Raw genomic sequence first — 19,279 nt, forward strand, 5'->3', positions numbered from 1 at the left:
AATTTATTATTTATTATAATTATTTAAAAGTAATTTGATTAAATATATCATCAGGAACTTTTCTATAGAATTTATATTTTTTTTAGCAAGTTTTCCTGTAATTCCTTTTTGAGAAATAAGCATAATATAATTTGTAATAAATAAAAACTACCAAAATTTTTTTTAATTTTTTTTCAAAATTTTTGCATGGGTAAGTTTATAAGCTAAAATGATTTATTTTAATAAGCACTATCAAATGATTATTTTTTTTTATGTTACACAAAAATCACTTATTCTCAAATTTTTCCCATCATAATAAATTACCCGAATTTTAAACTTATGTAACACTAGCAAAATTCATTATTTTTTAATCTAACCTGATAAGTTTAAAAGCTCTTGATATGCTTTATTATAATTATCGGTTAGAATTTTATAATATTATTTTTTGCTAATATGACATCTTTTTGAAAATGTCACATTATGACTATAAAATTGGGTCAGTTATTATAGAGGTACCGCACTGTAGTATTACTTTCCAGAGTGAGATATTCTGGTGTTTAATATAGGTTTTTATGTCGCACAGACATTACATCATTTTACGTGATTGAACTTTATTTTCTTTGAGTAAACTTTACAACTCGAAAATATCTATTAACCATGGCATGTCTATGTATCAAGTATTAGCTTTGCTTTCTTTCAGTAAATTTTGGATTTTATGATCATCTTCACAAACTACTTGCCTTAGATACGAAACCAAAAATATTACACTTTCAATATCTTTTAACTTGTTATCGTCAAAACTATGCTGATCTCTATTATATGATCAGTCATTCTACCGGTCTACCCTTAATAATAGTAAAAAAAGAATTTGCACAAGTTTTTAGGGAATGAGATGATTTAAGCCACTATGTGTGTGAATTGTTCATTATGGTAAATTGATAATTCATAAATCAGTTTCAACCAGTTTTGTGAAAAGGGTCAAACCGGGTGCACCCGTTTTAAATTCAGTTTTTATGGAAAGCCGCCATGGTCAAAAGTGCGTAGCAAACACTGGTCGAAATAGTCCAAATCAGCTAGAAATCGGATGTCCGATTTTAGGCTGAATTTGGTGATAAAGATGGCCGATTTATCAATCCAAAAAAAGTTCCGATTGGCAGGCTGATCGACACCGATCAGAATGTCTGAATTGTATCTGGATTGCTTAGTATTTTTAATCTGAATTGTTTAAAAAATATATTCATAAATTTACCGAATTGCAGTGAATTTATTCTGAATTATGATAAATTTTGATAAATTGTGATAAATTTTAATCTGAATTGCAGTAAATTTTAATCTGAATTGCGGTAAATTTTAATCTAAATTACAGTAAATTTTAATCTGAATTGCGGTAAATTTTCTATTCTGAATTGCGGTAAATTTATTCTGAATTGCAGTAAATTTTAATCTGAATTGCAGTAAATTTTCTATTCTGAATTGTGGTAAATTTTCTATTCTGAATTGCGGTAAATTTATTCTGAATTGCAGTAAATTTTATTCTGAATTGCGGTAAATTTTAATCTGAATTACAGTAAATTTTCTATTCTGAATTGCGGTAAATTTTCTATTCTGAATTGCGGTAAATTTTAATCTGAATTACAGTAAATTTTAATCTGAATTGTGGTAAATTTTATTCTGAATTGCGTTTGAATTGCAGTTAATTTTATTCTGAATTGCATCTGAATTGCAGTAAATTTTATTCTGAATTGTATCGCAAATTACAGTAAATTTTATTCTGAAATTTAAAATATTACATATACATATAAAACAATTTTGCCCAAAAATCAATATTCCAGTTGCCTGAAAACTTGAAAGGTGAAGTAGCCGTTTAAAATCACCTTACTGAATTTCCATGCGTCTAAAAGACCCCAGAATAACGTTAATAATGTTTAATTGCGTAAATAATAAAATACTTTTTTATAAAAGTTTTGAATTTTTTGTTTCGAAACTAACCTGGGATTCCGGTATATGTTAAATTCCTTAATTCCTAGAAAATTAAAACGTTACCTGTAGGATGGCAAATTGGAGCCGATTTCCCTACAAAAAAAATAATAAAAATAATAAAAAAACGTTAAATTAAACGTTTTTTATTAAGTTTTGTCAAAAAGTTTCAAAAATAGAAACTTTACTTGCGGGATTTCAGTATCCAAATTGGAGCCGGTTTCCCTGCAAAAAAAATCAATGAAATATAATAAAAAAACGTTAATGTTTTTATTAAGTTTCGTCAAAAAGTTTCAAAAATCGAAACTTTACTTGCGGGATTCTGATATCCAAATTGGAGCCGATTTCCCTACAAAAAAAAAAATAAAAAATAATTAAAAAACGTTAAAATAAACATTTTTTATTAAGTTTCGAAAATACGAAACTTTACCTATAGGATTGGCCAAATCAGAGCCGATTTTCTATAAAAAATATAAAAAACGTTAAAAATAACCATTTTTTATGAAAGTTTCAAAGGAAGAAACTTCAAAACTTTACCTATAGGATTGGCCAATTCAGAGCCAATTTCCTATAAAAAAAATATAAAAAACGTTAAAATTAATATTTTTTTATTAAGTTTCGAAAATACGAAACTTTACCTGTAGATTTGGCCAAATCGGAGCCCCGCACTTTGGTGTTCTGGACCTACAAAATTAAGAACGAACGTTAGTTAACGTTTGTTAAAATAAAATAAAAAAAAAAATTTTTTTTTCGAAGTTTTACCTTCGAAATGCCGCCTGGAAGCCAAAAATCTAAAAAAAAAAGAAAACCGAAACGTTAGTTAACGTTTCGTTCAAATAAAAAAAAGAAAAAAAAATGCGGAATTTCGAAGAGGTACCTTCGAAATTCCATCCAGTCATACGGAAACTGAAGAGCCAAAACCTAAAAAAAAAGAAAATTGAAATGTTAGTAACGTTTCGTTCAAATAAAAAAAGAAAAAAAATGCGGAATTTCGAAGAGGTACCTTCGAAATTCCATCCAGAAATACGGAAACCGGAGTGTCAAAATCTAAAAAAAAAGAAAATCAAAACGTTAGTAACGTTTCGCTGAAATAAATTTTTTTTTTCCCTAAATTTAAAGAAAGTTAAAGAATTGAAATCTCCTTCTTTTTTACATCATGTCAAATATAACAGAAATTTTAACACTTCTAACAGAATTAATAGAAGTTTCGCACCTTGATACTCCTCGATTATTAAATTGTCTTTATCAAAATAGAAAATTTTTTTCTTTGGCGGTTCCATTAATTTGGGAAAATTTGGGTGATCGTTATTAGGTGCTGGACCAAAAACTCCATTGCGCTGGCTTTTTTTTTATTCTTTCTTTTTTTTTCCTTTTCGGTTTCTTTTTTCAACCCGATTTTTCTCTTTATCCCTCTCCCAAATTTTTTTTTTCGTCTTTATTTTTTCGATCGAAGGTTTATACCTTCAAAATGGAGTCCAGCGGCATCCTGGACCTAATAAAAAAAAAAGAAAACAATGTTAGTTTATACCTAACGTTCCGCATTAAATAAAAATAAAAAAATTTTTCGGGGCATTACCTTCCTTTCAAGGTTCCTAAAAGTGAAAAGCGTCTTGAGGGTCTACAATAAAAAAAAGAAAGTGGAACGTTAATAAATGTATATTAACGCTCCAATTTAAAAAAAACAATCCCTTCTCCTCTCTAAATACCTTCTAAGTGCCGTTCCGTTAGTTCTGAGGTTGCCCTAAATGAATTTTTCCACCGTCCGCATGAGGATCGGAATGTAAAATGGTGTCCGGAAGGTTAAAAAAAAAAATTTTTTTATAAAAAAAAAGATGGATCCATCTGATCAACAAAAAAAGAGCCGTTTTCAGAAATACCGGCATATCGATCTACCGTTAAAAAATTAGGCTTTTTTTTGCATTTATTATAATATTTTGCAGAAAAAACGTTCTGGTATTTTGCCGATTGTTCAAATTGCTTGTTCATACTTGCAATTACAGCAATTTCCTTTTTCATTTTGAATAATTTTTTCCAAACCTTCACCATTTGATTTAGCTGATTTGATCATTAAATTGGAATGCCAGAAATACAAAAAAAATTATTAATACCGATATCCATCTACAAATAATCGTTAAATCAACATCGTAACCCTGCAACGATAAAAAAAGATATTTTTTGATACCAGCATACCCGATATCATGTACAAATAAAGAATATTTTCATTAAATCGGAATGCCGGAACCTGCAAATAATATTAAAAATAATAAAAAAAAATATATTTTTATTATTTCATTTCATTACAGTAAATCGGAATGCTGGAATAAAAAAAATTTTTTTTCTTCAATACTGGCATACTGATATTTATTAAATCGGAAAAAATTGAGATTCTTTTATCAATTCCCAATTTGAACCATAGAGCAATAAAAGAGAAATATTTTGTTTTGAGGAAAAAAAGGTTAAAAGGTTGTAATCTTAAATTAATCTTAAAGCTAAAATTATACTAATTATACTTTTAATACAATACGCGTCGCGTCTTATTATAATTGATCAACAAATAGTAAATATTATAATAGTTTAATTTTGATTGATACCCAATTGAAAAATGAGCAAATTTCTAACTATTGAATAAATCAGGTGACAGATTATGATTTAAACTATTATATAGTTTAAATCATCCAACAATAATATTAGGGACCGTTCATGCAATTTTTAATGAGGATAACCGAATATTTATTATTTATCATAAATTACATATATCAATAATATGAAAAGATTCAACCATAAATCATTAACCAGTATGCCACAAATCAGAAGTGCCAATTTGTAATTTTAACCAATATTGGGCAAATTTTAGGCTGATTTGCCATTTGTCTGATTTTTTTTGTTTTTAATTTTTAACGCAATCAATCAGCCGTCAATCAAATATGATGATTTTTTTGCCGAATTTTTATCAAATTTTTATTGAATTTTTATTGAATTGTCAATTTTCCTGAAGTATCATATTTGAATATTCGGTAAATTTTAGGTTGATTTGCCATTTTGTCCGATTTTTTTTTTGATTTCAACCAGCATCAATCAGCCGTCAATCAAATATGATGATTTTTTTGCCAAATTTTTGTTGAATTTTTATTGAATTTTTATTGAATTGTCAATTTTTCATAAATCTGAAGTATCATATTTGAATATTGGGTAAATTTTAGGTTGATTTGCCATTTTGTCTGATTTTTTTTTGATTTCAACCAGCATCAATCAGCCGTCAATCAAATATAATGATTTTTTGCCAAATTTTTGTTGAATTTTTATTGAATTTTTATTGAATTGTCAATTTTTCATAAATCGGAAGTGCATATTTGAATATTGGGCAAATTTTAGGTTGATTTGCCATTTTGTCTGATTTTTTTTTTGATTTCAACCAGCATCAATCAGCCGTCAATCAAATATGATGATTTTTTTGCCGAATTTTTGTTGAATTTTTATTGAATTTTTATTGAATTGTCAATTTTTCATAAATCTGAAGTATCATATTTGAATATCGGGCAAATTTTAGGTTGATTTGCCATTTGTCCATTTTTTTTTTGATTTCAACTAGCATCAATCAGCCATTAATCAAATATGATGATTTTTTGCTGAATTTTTATCGAATTGTCTGATTGGCATCAATCAGATGTGCCGATTTATAAATTATAATGTTAGCCAATTTTGGTCTGATTTTTGGCCGATTTTCCATATGTCCGATTTTTTTGATTTCGACCAGTGAAAACATAGCGTGTACATGCTATGTTTTGTAGCGTGTACACGTTATATTTCACAGCGGGTTACCCTGTTCTGTCTGTTAACATGCAATTTCAGGGGTAACCTGTTGCAAAAAATAGCATTTAATACGCTATATTTCATAGCATCATATACGTTATATGTTATGACGGGTACCTATTATAAGAAACGGCAGGTACCCGTTATAAGAACTGGCAGTCAGCATATTAATAACTTTTGATAAACTAATTATTTATTTAATGAAATTTTATTTGCAAATATTAAATGTGTAACTTAAATTTTAATATTTTTACGATTTTAAAGAAATAAATCACCATATTTATTTTTATTGAAGTGTACAAATAAAAGAAACAATAACAATAAATAAAAAAGATAAGTAAATTACAATGATCAAGAAGAAAGATGCTAATAAAAAAAATGAAATAACAATGGAGTAATGGAAAGTAATAGAAGGTGAAAGGGAGTAAAAAAAGAGTAATGAGAAGTGATAGGAAACAAAAAGGAGAAATAGGACATAATGAGAGATGAAAAGAAGTGATGGGAGACGAAGAGGAGTGATGGGAGATAAAAAGAAGTGATGGAAGACGAAAAGAAGTGATGGAAGATGAAGAGGAGTGATGAGAGATAAAAAGGAGTGATGGGAGACAAAAAGAAGATGAAGAGGAACGATGGGAAATGAAAAGAAGTGATGGGAGACGAAAAGAAGCGATGGTAGATGAAAAGGAGTGATGGTAGACGAAGAGGAGTGATGGGAGACGAAAAGGAGTGATGGGAGATGAAAAGAAGTGATGGGAAGATGAAGAGGAGTAAAAATTTATTAAAATTGTAAATTTAAAAAAAAATTTTCCAATAAATTTTCAATCAATTTTTTATAAAAAAAAAGATCTCTAATGAAATTCTTTATTAAAAAAAATTTCAAGCCAAAATTCTCGATACACTTATTAAAAAAAAACTATTTTCAATAAAATTTTCTATAAACAAAATTCTCAATCAAAAAAAATATCCCCGATTAAAGAAAAATTCAAAGATTCTTACCACCTATTAAAAAAAATTCTCAAAAGAATTTCTATATCAAAAAAAAACTCCTCTCCTATTAAATACCGAAATTCTCTATCAAAAAAATCTCCCCTGTTAAAAAAATTTACATTAACGAAATGATCTATCAAAAACAAAATTTCACTTGTTAAAAAATTTTCTAACGAAATTATCTATCAAAAAAAAAACCTTCCCTATTAAAAAAATTCTTCAAATAATTTTCTACAAAAAAAAAAATCTCAAATAATTCTCTATCAAAAAAATCTCCTGTTAAAAAAAAAATTGCTCCAACAAATTAAGTACATGTCAAAAAAAAAAATCTTATTAAAAAAAAATTCTCCAATGAAATTTCTATCAAATAAAAATTTTTAACGATCAAAAAAAATCTTATTAAAAAAATTCCCAAAGAAATTCTATCAAACAAAGCCTTTACCTATATTAAAAATAAAAATTCTCTACAAAATTTGTTTATAAAAAAAAAGCCAATAAAAAAAAAAAATTAAATGGCGGGTACCCGATATGTGAAACGGCGGGTACCTGATATTTGAAACGGCGGGTATTCGATCCCTTAATAATTTAAAATTTGGTCAATAAACCGTTATAATATAAAGCGCATACACGTCGTATACACGTTGCTTTTTATGGCGGGTTACCCCTGAAATTGACAGGGTAACCCAACAGAACAGGGGTAACCCGCCGTGAAATATAACTACAAAACATAGCGTGTACACGTTATGTTTTGCCACGCACTTTTGACCACTACCGCTTGCCATAGGTTTTCAACTCTAATGTGGCTTATTTGATTATGATTGAATGATGTCAAGTACTTTGCCACAATATTCATTGAAAATAAATAATTTCGTCTAGAAATTTGTCAATTTATTTATTAAATTCAAATATAAAATCTAAACCGCTTCAAAACAATTGAAAAAATGAAGATCAGAGCTATTTTTACTATTTTTGCGATTGTTATTACTATTTCATCAGCCCAAAGTTAGTAGTTAAATAATAATTTATATTATTTTGCTACAGTTTAATTTCTTTACAAATTATAATATTTTTAGAGTTTCCCTGTCATCCTGGTTCGCCAAACTTTCCTCAATGTGGGGATAAATAATTTTGAAATAACTTTCTTGTCAAGGTATTTCTTTTCTTATATGTTTTGTTATTTTTGTTATTTTGCTTTCGAAATAACACTAACACTAGTTTTCCTTGTTATTATATTTTCGCGATGTTTCTTTCATTACTTTCGTGATGCTTTCTTCATTATCTTCGTGGTGTTTTCTATATTATTTTTCAATATTTTTGTGGTTATACTGTAATATCTAAATTTTGCAGTACTTTATCAGTATTTTTGCAGTGTCACTTATTATTGAATTGATTTTGCTGATATGATTTATGGTTCTTTTATACAACAATAAATAAAGATTTTGTTATCGTCCGATAAAAAATTTACTTAACTACCGCAGTATATATAATATCGTACTATATAATGACGTAATATTATCACACTGAAATTGTATTGAACTACGTATAAATAAAACTTTTTTAAAAATGAAAATTAATCATATATATATATTTACTATCAAATTTTCGTTTCAAATCTGATTAAAATCATTGATTAAAGCTATATGCAACCTTATACTTAAATATATCATCAGAAAAAAATCTTCCCATAGATGCAATTATTTTATCTAAGGGTAGAGTAATCTCTATAATTGATTTTTATTATACTGTAACAAATGTCCACAGTTCGGATTTATCAAAACAATCGGCACGGGAAGGAAAAAAAAACATATAATTTTTTTAAAATATATTTTTCTTTATTTCAACACTTGGAATACTATTATATTAAGCTTTAATAGACGAATAAATACGCGAAATAGTCGTGAAATACACGCTAAATATGTAAATTTTTAATAAACAATGAAATTTTTTAATAAAATTTATCATCTATATTATCAGTTATTATCTCAACTGTATTGTTACTGTTATAAAAGTTCATATTTTGCTTAATGTCATCATTAAACCAAATTAATTGATAAAGTTATTTATCGTTCAAGCGAAATACCCATATTATGACTTAAATAAAATGAATTAGTTATTCTTGTTATCCTTCTTTAATGATACTTGTTCAATACTAATATTCACCTTAATATTAACTGCCTTTTCCTTTCATTAAATAGTTTTTCACAATCCACACATAAACGATGAGTATGCTTTTTACTTATTTTGCACGTTTGAATTGAACATTTTAAATCAAAAGGTTCAAATAATTTTGTTTTATTACTACAAGATACCGAATTTCCAGATTTTCCTATATCGCAATCTACGTTTGATGGCATCTTTATTTTAAAAAAAACTTTCAAAAATTGTCTACCTTTTATAGAGGTTTAATTTGAATTGTATTAAGTGTTAATATAATCAGAATTGAAATTAAATTGTTGTTTTTATATGCATATGAATACCAAAAAACGCTAGCAGGTGCGTATAGTACTGTATTCATTGACTGTATTGTTTTTACCGCTGTTAATGCTATAAATAAAACAAATAATACAGTTATCATGCTATCTTAATGGCAATAATACTGATAATACAAACCTATTCTGAATTAAATAACAAAATGAATTTTGAAATAATACGCATTTGTAAAAAAATAAAATTCATATAGCAGTAAGTTTCTAGTGATTTGGCAAATTATGCAACTTAGAGCATATTCAATTAAATATTTATATAGGTTGCAACAAGCTCAAGTCTTACAACAATCAGGATCTCTTCAAAATGTTTGATAGTATCATTTGTGGAGATGATCCAGATGTCAAAAATGGCAAACCCGCATCAGATTTATTTCTTTCTTGGAAAAATTTAATAGCCCGTCTTTAAATCATCGAAGATGCAATTAATGGAATCCATGAATGTAAGTTTATTTTTGATAAAATTTGTAAATACCTTGCTTTAACAACTTTTTTTAGGTTATTTGGGTTTCAAATCCTAGTATAAGAGAATTACATTCAAATGTTAGTGGTATAGTCGAAGTGATTCCTTCTTTAGAAAACTTTGATTTAGCAAAATATGGTTTACCACCTTATTAATCAATCATATGAATGCGATTTTAACAAATAAAACTTCACCAACTATAAAATTTGTTATTTTTATATACTCCACCTTTACTAAAGTATTTTTATAAAGTTCATATAAAAGAAAAAATAATTAGTTTATTAATTTGAGTGGTGAGACGGTGTATGGTATCTTACTAGACCCCAAAAGGGTTTGGACCACCCACCATGCAAAGAATGAAATACAAGAATCGGGAATATTTTGTGATACATAAGATTTAATTTTTAGCTGTTATATTAGAATCATGCTCGCTATCTCTGAAATCACGTTCTGTTTCGGAATGCCGATCACTTTGCAATATGACTGTATATAACTATATATAAGCATTTTTTTTTCGATGCACATTTTGCATGCAGTATACATGATAAAGACAAACTTTATTGAAATATTTAGAATATCTAGGTAATTAGATTACAATATTTTCGTAAATTGCAGGAAAAAAAAAAATATAATGATCGGTTCAAACAAGCTGCTAAAATCTAACAATCATTTTTTGGAATCAAATCTTCCATACCGAAATGGACATATTCTATGACAATCTCGTGTCTTACTCACAAGCTGTTTAAATTTGGGTGTTCCAAGTGTCATGTTTGAAGCTTGCTTTTGTTGATGGTAAACTTGGATCATTTGGATTACAGAGTTTAGCATATAATTAATCAAAAGATTTGCAAAAGATTTCTCGTATTTTCAGGAGTATTTCTATTTCATCAACAAAATGTAACATTTCTTTTACTGAAGCTGGAACTGATATTTGGCCGATGTGGATCATAATATATGTTCCTTGAACAATATCCATCATGTAGAAATCCACTGTATAGTCTACGAAGTTAAAGGGTTATTTATACACAAAAATCACGAGAAAAAAAGAAACTATTATAATTTGTATTACCAACGCATTGAAAGCCTAACGTCTTTATGTCAGCACCCAAGTCTATGGCTGAGTCGAGACAATCCTTCATAAAAACACCAATTCGAATTAGATCATTACAGTTCTTATATACATTGTTCTTTTCTGAAGGTGGACTGACTTCGCCCACAAATATAACACCGCTTGTCTGTAACTGGTGGATAACAGATACTACAAAGTCCGGCTGTTTGCTTCTTCCTGATTTCCTTGCCTTGCTTTCATCAAGTCCAGTGTTTGGCCATTCCACGATATATTTATTTGGATCATGTAGCATTCCTTTCATGACGTGATCTAAATAGTTTGTGATCAAGGTTGTTTCACTGGGTTCATTTTTGATTTTTGCGGTAGGTAATGATTTCAAACATTCCAAGATCACGAAACCTAAGTTTTCATCCAAAGTTTGATCGTTTGCAAGCTCTGTTAACCACCATTTTTTAACACTGCTCCATGACTCTTTTATTGCTCGCTTGATCACTTCCCTAAACTTTAATTCGCTCTCCAAATTTAATGTTGGTTGTTACGGATTATTTTGATATTGCCTAAATAACATAGACACGTTAATTTCTTTTATTTTAAAATCATCTACCAGATTTTCATTCACAAAGGACAGTTCGCATGGGATATCATCAATTGATATAATGTTAATTTCCTCGGAGAAGAATTGGTCGTCAATACCCATTGAAGATTCCATTTGTCTTTATATACTGCTTCGCATGATGGCGTAGTATACTTGTCTTTGTGCTGCTTTTTTGGAATTCTTCCTTCCTCATGATGACTTGTATTTTGTCTTTTTCCTAGGGCATGATCACTATGATTTGACTCTTTCTCAAACTGGCCGTTCTCTCGTTCTTGTCGAACGATTCATCACTGTATTTTTCATTCAGCTCAGTATTCTCAGGTTTCGCTGGTGAACTACAATTTGATTCTTTTTGGTGGAGATCTGTTCTCTAAAGGCCAAAATAAAAAAATTATTTTATGCATGATAAATTCAGAGATCTAACGTTAAAAAACATTTACTTTTTTAATCTTTACATCTTTACTAAAATAACATCGTCTTCCCCTGATTCATCACTAAAAATACGTGCGAAAGAATTTAATGACAAATTTGTAAATTATAAAAGGAAATACATAACTGATAAAGTAAACCTACGAAGGAGTATATTCGGATGAGGAATCTAACAGTGTAGACGGAGTATATTCGGACGAGAAATCTGACTTTGTATTCTGTTCATCTGAATTCAAGCCAATTTTTGGACTATATCCCGCCGGGAGCAAAGATAAGAGATTATGTTGGTGTATTTCATTTGTTGTCCTGATTGCGTTTAAGACTCCATCTGTTGTCACTTTAACGGATTGTAACCTCCCTTCATTCTTGTATCAGAATCAAAAAAAAAAGCTATATATTAGTCTCTGCAAACCACACAATGAAATAATACATTCACTTACCCGCACGATATTCAGTTCCCTTTCGTGATCGACCTCTTTCCAAAAGACGGCGACGTTTGCGTCGGACATTTGGTTCTAATGAAAAAACAATATACATAGCGCATCATGATCTTGACACATAAACACATAACAACATATACAATATTTCACGACGAGCTGAAAAGTCGTCAACAGGACAGCTGAAAGGTGCCCTGCCTAGTCGTGGATTGATTCGTCAACAGAGCTGAAAGGTCTGTCAACAGAGCAGCCAAAGGGTGCCCGGTATTTGTTCCACCACAACGAGCTTGAAGGTCATCAACAAGGTAGCTAAAAGGTACCCTGCCTAGTCATGGTGAAACTCCTAGTCTAATGCGCCTACCTTCAAAATATGAAGTAGCTCCTGTGCTCGTTTTACCTTTTGATGGCTAAATTTACTCTCTAAGTTATTTATGATGGTCTTCAGATTGTCATTCAGCCAGGAGTTCTCTTTGCGGAAAACGCCACTAAAATCACTTTGTAGTTTTCGAAATTTGTAGTAACCGTGAATGGTCCAGCTCTCAGGCGGTGCGTTAAAGTATGCGAGATTTGTAGTCATTGGTTCCTAGAGTTTTATGGAATGATTTCGTAAAAATTATTTTGAAAAAAGTATTTTTTTTTTATAAATGAAATCTTTTTTGAATTTTTTTTGAACGAACCTTTTTTAACCAAATTATTCAAATATATATCTTTTATACAACTTTATTAATTAGTCAGATTTTTTTATATTTATAGTAAAATAAAAAACGAGATCAGAGATCAGGGACGATGAATTTCTGCGGCGAAATTTTATAAAATCTGCCGGCGGTTTAACCTATGATCTGCCCTGCTTCTGCGGACTTAAAATGATTATTTCGGCGCATTTTCTGCTCATTTATTTCGCAATTCTGCTCATTTCGGCTATAAAAAAATTTTATTAAAATCAAATTTTATTATATTTATTATTTGGCTTTACAATTAGTTTCCATTAAAATACATCATATTTAATCCTTTCAAAGAATCCTCTGAAAGATTTTGTCGATTTTCATCCAAAATATTATTATAAATTGAAAAACTTCTTTCCATACTACAGCTTGATACAGGTAACCAAATATAATCAAGTGCAATTTTTGAAAGAATTGGTAATTTATCTCCAAGATTCATCCAATATTCTTCTAAATTAATTTCTCCAACTGAATTTTCCAATTGCAACCCACAATAAATGGACCATTCACAAAGCAATTCATCTGAAGGGTTGGCTAATTCTCTAATAGCACTATATTGACGTAAATTTTTTCTTTCCAATGGACCAAGTAAAATATATTTAGGATCAAAAATTTGGGCAGCCAAAAAAAGTGAACGTGTAGGATGTGAGGGAATATGAGCATTAAATTTGTTAAAAGCAGCTTCAAAAGCTAAACGAAAAACAGGATAAAAATCAGGTGGGTTGAAATAATGTGAAATAATAGTATTATCAAGATCTGGACCAAAATCTTGAGAATTGCAATTACTTTCTAAAAATGCAGAAAGATGATTAAGGCGTCCCTCTACAAATGGAAATATAGGCTTGTTTTATTTCTGAAAAAAATCAGTATCTTGTATGAATTGTCTTGCATATATAGAAATAAAATGAATATAAACTGAAATTGTACCAAATTTGAAAGGATCAGAAAGAGTTTTTAAAATATTTTTAAGTGTTTCATTTGTTGAATCATTGGTTACTTCATTCTGAAAAAAGGAATTCCAATAGAGTATATGTATTTTTGTATACTCAACCATTTTAAACCATGAATTCCAACGTGTAGAAGTAGGAAGAGGAATTTTACAAGGAGAAGATATACCATAATTGCGTAAGTGTGTTAAATATCTACCTCTTCTTGCTGGACTACGAACAAAGCATTCTTTTACTTTAGCCAAGAATTCTTTTAAAATAGCAAATGGATTAAATTTTTGCCATGTTTCACTACAAATTTAAAATATTATACAAAATTATTTTGAGATAATTAAATTTATAACAAAAATACTTTACTTACCCAATTAAGTTCAATATGTGTGCACAGCAAGGAGCATGAATCAGTTGTGGCATAACAGGTTTTAACACTTCATGAAAACATTTCTTCATATAAGCGGCTGAATCTGAAATGAATAAACGTGGAAGAGAAAAAGGAATATTGTATTTTGTCAGAATTGTAAGAAGAGTTGATCCTATTGTTGAATTATTAACTTGAATTAAAAAATCCACAGAAACTAATTTGGTATTTGTGCGAAAGTGAAAAAGAGTATTCACCACACTACGAGCACAATCATCTGTAGTTTCATCCATGGTGATTGCTACTGGCTTACTTTCAAACATAAGTTTAAGTTGTGTAAGATGGTTTTCAAAGATTTGAGGTAAGTACATTTGATGTAATGTAGGTGCTTGAGGGATGAAACCTTTTTGTTTTACATGTTTTTCAAAAAAAAGGAATAAGAGAATTCACTTTTTCTAAAGGTATATTAGCAGTAGCAAGAGCTTGAATTAAATCTTCAATTAATTCTTTTTTACTATCAGCAATAGAAATTGTTGAAGTAATTGTCCTTTGTTGTCGTATTTCACCATTTCTCTGTTTTTTTTCATATGCTGCCTTTTTTGCACAATGAACAGGACCACGAATATGGTCATCAACAGTTGATTTTTTTTCCCATTTAATAGCATAATTGCAATATATACAAAGCAAAATACCGTCATCAACAACTTTAAAATGACCTGGATGTTCAGCTGCGCGAGTATATACAGTTACTTTTTTTCCATGCTTAACCATTTTTAACTAGTAATTACGATTTTTTAAAAAAATACTTCAAAAAAAAAGATTAAAAATAGATTTGATTAACAGATTTGATTGGACAATATATGTAATACAATCTATTTTCTAAAATCTGCTATAATCTGCGGTTATTTTTATGGTATCTGCTTTGAGCTATCATTTTGAACAATTCTGTGATTTTCTGCTTAAAGCAGAAAATCATCGTCCCTGTCAGAGATCAGTATTAAATAACGCGATCTCGTCAATCACGTGATCGGCTACATTTACCCCAGTACAGAGACCCAGATTTATTCTGATATTAAATCGCAAATTTTTATCACGATAACGGAAAAAATTCCGATTTTATTCTGATAAAAAATTACCAATTATAGTAAGAAACATTTGATAATTCTAGCCGGTTTACATATTAATGCAGGCCAACTTAGGTTGCGCTAGTGACACGACAATAATTTTAGCCAAAAACTGTATAGATATTGCAAAAATTGCAAAAGCACATTTTTTAATGAGACTTCTATAACGATATAGTCAATAAAATATGCAATAATTATTGGATTTACCGTTATAACACCAACAATTTTATAATTAAACTTCCACCTCCACGTGACAAGTGACATTTGTGAGGCAAAAAAAAAACCTAAGTCCCCTCAGATAAATATAAACAGTGAAAACGTGCTTGAGGTGTAATGCGGGTGATGAATATTGGGGTGGAAATTTTTGTTGAATTCTTGGAGAAGAAAAACAATTATTGGCTAGTTGTCGTATTATTAAATAAAACTGTAAAAAATCATAAAAATTCCGTTTTATTCCATAATATAGCAAAAATTCTGATTTATTCATTTATTATAAAAATGGAATTTTCCCAAAGGTTCTCTATTTGCATTCGCCACAAAAAATTTCCACCTCACGTTTTTTGGCCGGCATTATATGTCTCGGCCAGCATTAAGAAATTAAGCATGTGACAAATAAAGCGTGTCAAATAGGATTTTACACACTGAAAAAAATCAAAGTCCCTGAAATACATAGTAAAAATGGAAAACAGGAAGGGTGTGACGCCAGTAACAAATTTTTAAGATCACATAGAGGTGGAAAATTTTTGTGGCGATACTGGGGAAGATCACTTAAACATCACTGGACACCATTTTTTTTTTATTAGAATTCCGCATTAAACCCAAATTTTTGTAAAAATTTTTTTTTGAAGAGGAGGAGGAGGAAGTGAAGGCCACTGGGTAGGCCTCACGGAAGGCTTATCTATAATTTTAAGCTTTTAAAACTTGCCCGAGAGAAGTGTGGGCGAGACTCTACAACTACTACACAGGAGTTTTTGCCTAAAGACTCAGCTTCTTCAATAAATTTCATGTGACCAGACCTAATCGGGCTGGTTTTAACAAGATATATGACATCAGCCAACTTGATATTCATCTAAAGATATACACAAATGATTATTAGCTACAATTTCACGAGTTGGCTTTCCTAATGACAAATTTCAAGTGAGCACAATGTTGACTCATTTTTTTCACATCAACATGTGATTCCTTGACATTCAACAACTTATTCAAAAAAAATTATTGGATAGAATTTATATAGTACTATCACGTGGTTATGAATTACGACTGAGGATTGAGGAATACTTTTTTCAACTTCAATTACAAACGTTACAGATTTTATTTTGGTATTTTTATCCTATGTAATCACTTGGTAGCTGGAAAAGGATCCTGGAAAATACATATACAGGTCACATTTAAGTTTTGGCGAATTAACTCAAATTTAACTTAATGTCCAAATTTAAGTTTTGGCGAATTCATGAAAATTTAAGGGGTAGTCATAATTTTTAGTTTTGGCGAATTGTATGAATTTTCTCATAGTCATATTATACGTTTTGGCGAATTGAATGGATTTTCTCATAGTCATATTATTCGTTCTAGCAAATTTATCCTGTTTTGGTATTTTTTTTTTTTCACCCTTTCTCACGATCAGAAGTATATATTTTGAAACTAACTACGCGTTTTTTTTACAAAAACTAAAACTTTACTTTTATAATGTTGAAATGGAAGCATACTCGAACTCGCTTAAGTGATAATAAATTTTGTGCAGCTATTATTAATAAACGTGAAGTATTTTGCAAATGTGGACAAAAGGTTATTCTTGATAACGACTATGATGAGAAAAGGCTTAACGAACATTCTAGAAACTCTAGATGTAAAATAAATAACCAAAAATGACAACTTGGTTTACCTGGTTTGTTTCCTGTCTTACCTAATCCTAAAAAAAGTAAGAGAAGACTTAGAAGACTCATCACCGCCACCACCGCCACCATCACCGCCATCATTTCCAAATAAACCATGTCCTGGACTCCATTCTGAACAAATTGTTACTTATATTAATCGAACACCAGCTACATATCACTGGTCGAATGAAGGGCTACCGGGTAAATTTCATATACCCGATAGCCCTATTATATGTTTTCGATTTTAACCTGAATGGCAGCTGATCGATCCACCCGATTTGTGACTGGTTCTCGGCGCAGATCAGGTATAAGTCATGTGACTTTCAGGTTAGAACATAACGGTAAAGTGCTATATGAATATCGGGAGAATTTCAGCAATCCGATATTTCTCCGAACTATTTATAATATTAGATGTATATTTGCTACATCGAAACCCGAAACTTATTATTTATTCATTTATATATACTATATATTATTCATTTATTTATTTATTTAACATAATAACATATATATATATTTATTTTATTATTATATTTTTAAAAATTATATTCGTTAATTTATCCTATTCTATCTATCTACATTATGTTGTTAATGGTTTGGAATATTATTCCAGTTGGTTCGATTCCAACAAACAACTATTTTTCCCAAAGTTTTTATGCCAACTCTTCCGAACTATTGCCTACTAATACCAAACGAATTAAGCAGAAGATGGATATTAGATTGTGGTGGATTAGGTTGATTTTGACTTGGTAAAATTGTGAGTGAAATATTATTTCGTTCTCTATAAAAAAAAAGAACGTTTAGTAAACGTTCTTAACGAAAAATATTAAAAAAAATAAGTTCTGGTACCTTGTGTCAATTTCATCTTGAGCGAATTACCTACAAGAAAACGAAAAAAGTAACGTTAAAAATGTTACAAAAAAAAAATAGAAAAACCCTTCTATTTACCTTTCGTCCAAAGTCCAGTTCGTAATCTTGTCTGGCGTTCCTACTAAAAAAGAAAGAAACGTTAGTACGTTTCTTTAAAACAATTAAACACCATACACCGCATTATCCCATATACCTAAGTCCACGGTAAATTGTTATTTATTACGACTACAGCAGGCTAGTGAGTACGACTACGTGTGAGTACGCATCACATAGATATGTAATCACGTATTATGTAGTCATATGACTTGAAATGATTACACAAGTACGCAATACAATCTTTGTACTCACTGTACTCACGTACTCACGTACCAATCATTAATTGTATAACGACCAGTTTCGGCAAATTTTTTTTTAATTTTTTCAAAAGGCAATTCATCGCGCTTTTTTTTTAATTTATTTAAACCAGCTATTTTTCTTTATTTACAGAAATGCTGGCATTTTTTGGACTCTTAACTGATCTTAAAGTAATTCAACTTTTTTTAAAATTTATTTAACATTGTCTTTTATTTACCTTATTTAATAAGAATGTCGTGCTTGAATTTTTAAAGGTAAACTCATTGAGCTAAACTTAATAAAAGGGAATTTGTTTTATGTAATTTTAACTGGTTTGAATTACAGAATAAAAATACGAAGAGCTGATAACTAGCATTTGAATAAGAACTAGTAAACCAACAAGAAAATAAAATAAATACACCACTACAATTACCAACAAAGTAGAATTTTCTCATTATGAATGAGAGACTTTTTACGCCATTATGACTACCATATTAAAATAAAGCATTAAAGTAAGAATTTCAATATATTACTAGTCACTTTTTTTTTATTGTTTAATATTTATTCTTTTTTTTGCTTTCTGTTTTTAAAACATAAATAATGTAAATGAAAACTAAAAGAAATCTCATTATTTAGATCATTTATATATTAGCAAAAAAATTTATTTGTATTTTTATACGATCATTTGATAACTGAAGTAAATTACATCATTGTGGATTCTTGATTGACCATTACACTTTTTTTGGTTAGTCAATTTTCAATTTAGGTGAGTTGAATACTTCTCAGTAAAAGTAAATTAGTTATTTTTTAGAATTTTAACAT

General features: G+C 29.3%; 5 protein-coding genes across 5 annotated transcripts; 1 reads left to right on the forward strand and 4 right to left on the reverse strand.

Moving 5' to 3' along the window:
- Window positions 1-1,849: 1,849 nt before the first annotated feature.
- OCT59_002029 (uncharacterized protein) lies at window positions 1,850-3,972 on the reverse strand (the record flags this gene model as incomplete). The annotated part of the gene is made up of 12 exons (XM_066144208.1): window positions 1,850-1,873; window positions 2,023-2,052; window positions 2,145-2,181; window positions 2,269-2,305; window positions 2,387-2,417; window positions 2,489-2,524; window positions 2,595-2,640; window positions 2,834-2,877; window positions 2,960-3,003; window positions 3,418-3,448; window positions 3,533-3,574; window positions 3,850-3,972. The coding sequence occupies 12 exons, from the start codon at window positions 3,970-3,972 to the stop codon at window positions 1,850-1,852; spliced, it is 525 nt and encodes a 174-aa protein (XP_065995391.1).
- Window positions 3,973-8,813: 4,841 nt separating this feature from the next.
- Window positions 8,814-9,107, reverse strand: OCT59_002030 (uncharacterized protein; the record flags this gene model as incomplete). Its single annotated transcript, XM_066144209.1, has 2 exons — window positions 8,814-8,844; window positions 8,914-9,107. 2 exons carry the CDS (start codon window positions 9,105-9,107, stop codon window positions 8,814-8,816), a joined length of 225 nt encoding a protein of 74 aa, XP_065995392.1.
- Window positions 9,108-10,237: 1,130 nt separating this feature from the next.
- OCT59_002031 (uncharacterized protein) lies at window positions 10,238-11,477 on the reverse strand (the record flags this gene model as incomplete). Its single annotated transcript, XM_025309190.2, has 3 exons — window positions 10,238-10,698; window positions 10,769-11,270; window positions 11,373-11,477. 3 exons carry the CDS (start codon window positions 11,475-11,477, stop codon window positions 10,532-10,534), a joined length of 774 nt encoding a protein of 257 aa, XP_025181366.2. The 3' UTR covers window positions 10,238-10,531.
- Window positions 11,478-11,814: 337 nt separating this feature from the next.
- OCT59_002032 (uncharacterized protein) lies at window positions 11,815-12,938 on the reverse strand (the record flags this gene model as incomplete). Its single annotated transcript, XM_025308320.2, has 5 exons — window positions 12,907-12,938; window positions 12,591-12,812; window positions 12,233-12,307; window positions 11,937-12,157; window positions 11,815-11,857 (listed from the first exon to the last, which is right to left on the reverse strand). Exons 2-5 carry the CDS (start codon window positions 12,804-12,806, stop codon window positions 11,815-11,817), a joined length of 555 nt encoding a protein of 184 aa, XP_025181365.2. The 5' UTR covers window positions 12,807-12,812; window positions 12,907-12,938.
- Window positions 12,939-17,066: 4,128 nt separating this feature from the next.
- Window positions 17,067-17,502, forward strand: OCT59_002033 (uncharacterized protein; the record flags this gene model as incomplete). The annotated part of the gene is made up of 2 exons (XM_066144211.1): window positions 17,067-17,226; window positions 17,300-17,502. The coding sequence occupies 2 exons, from the start codon at window positions 17,067-17,069 to the stop codon at window positions 17,500-17,502; spliced, it is 363 nt and encodes a 120-aa protein (XP_065995393.1).
- Window positions 17,503-19,279: the final 1,777 nt, after the last annotated feature.

Source organism: Rhizophagus irregularis, chromosome 10 (genome assembly GCF_026210795.1).
Source record: "Rhizophagus irregularis chromosome 10, complete sequence".
In the NCBI taxonomy this organism is placed as follows: Eukaryota; Fungi; Glomeromycota; class Glomeromycetes; order Glomerales; family Glomeraceae; genus Rhizophagus; species Rhizophagus irregularis.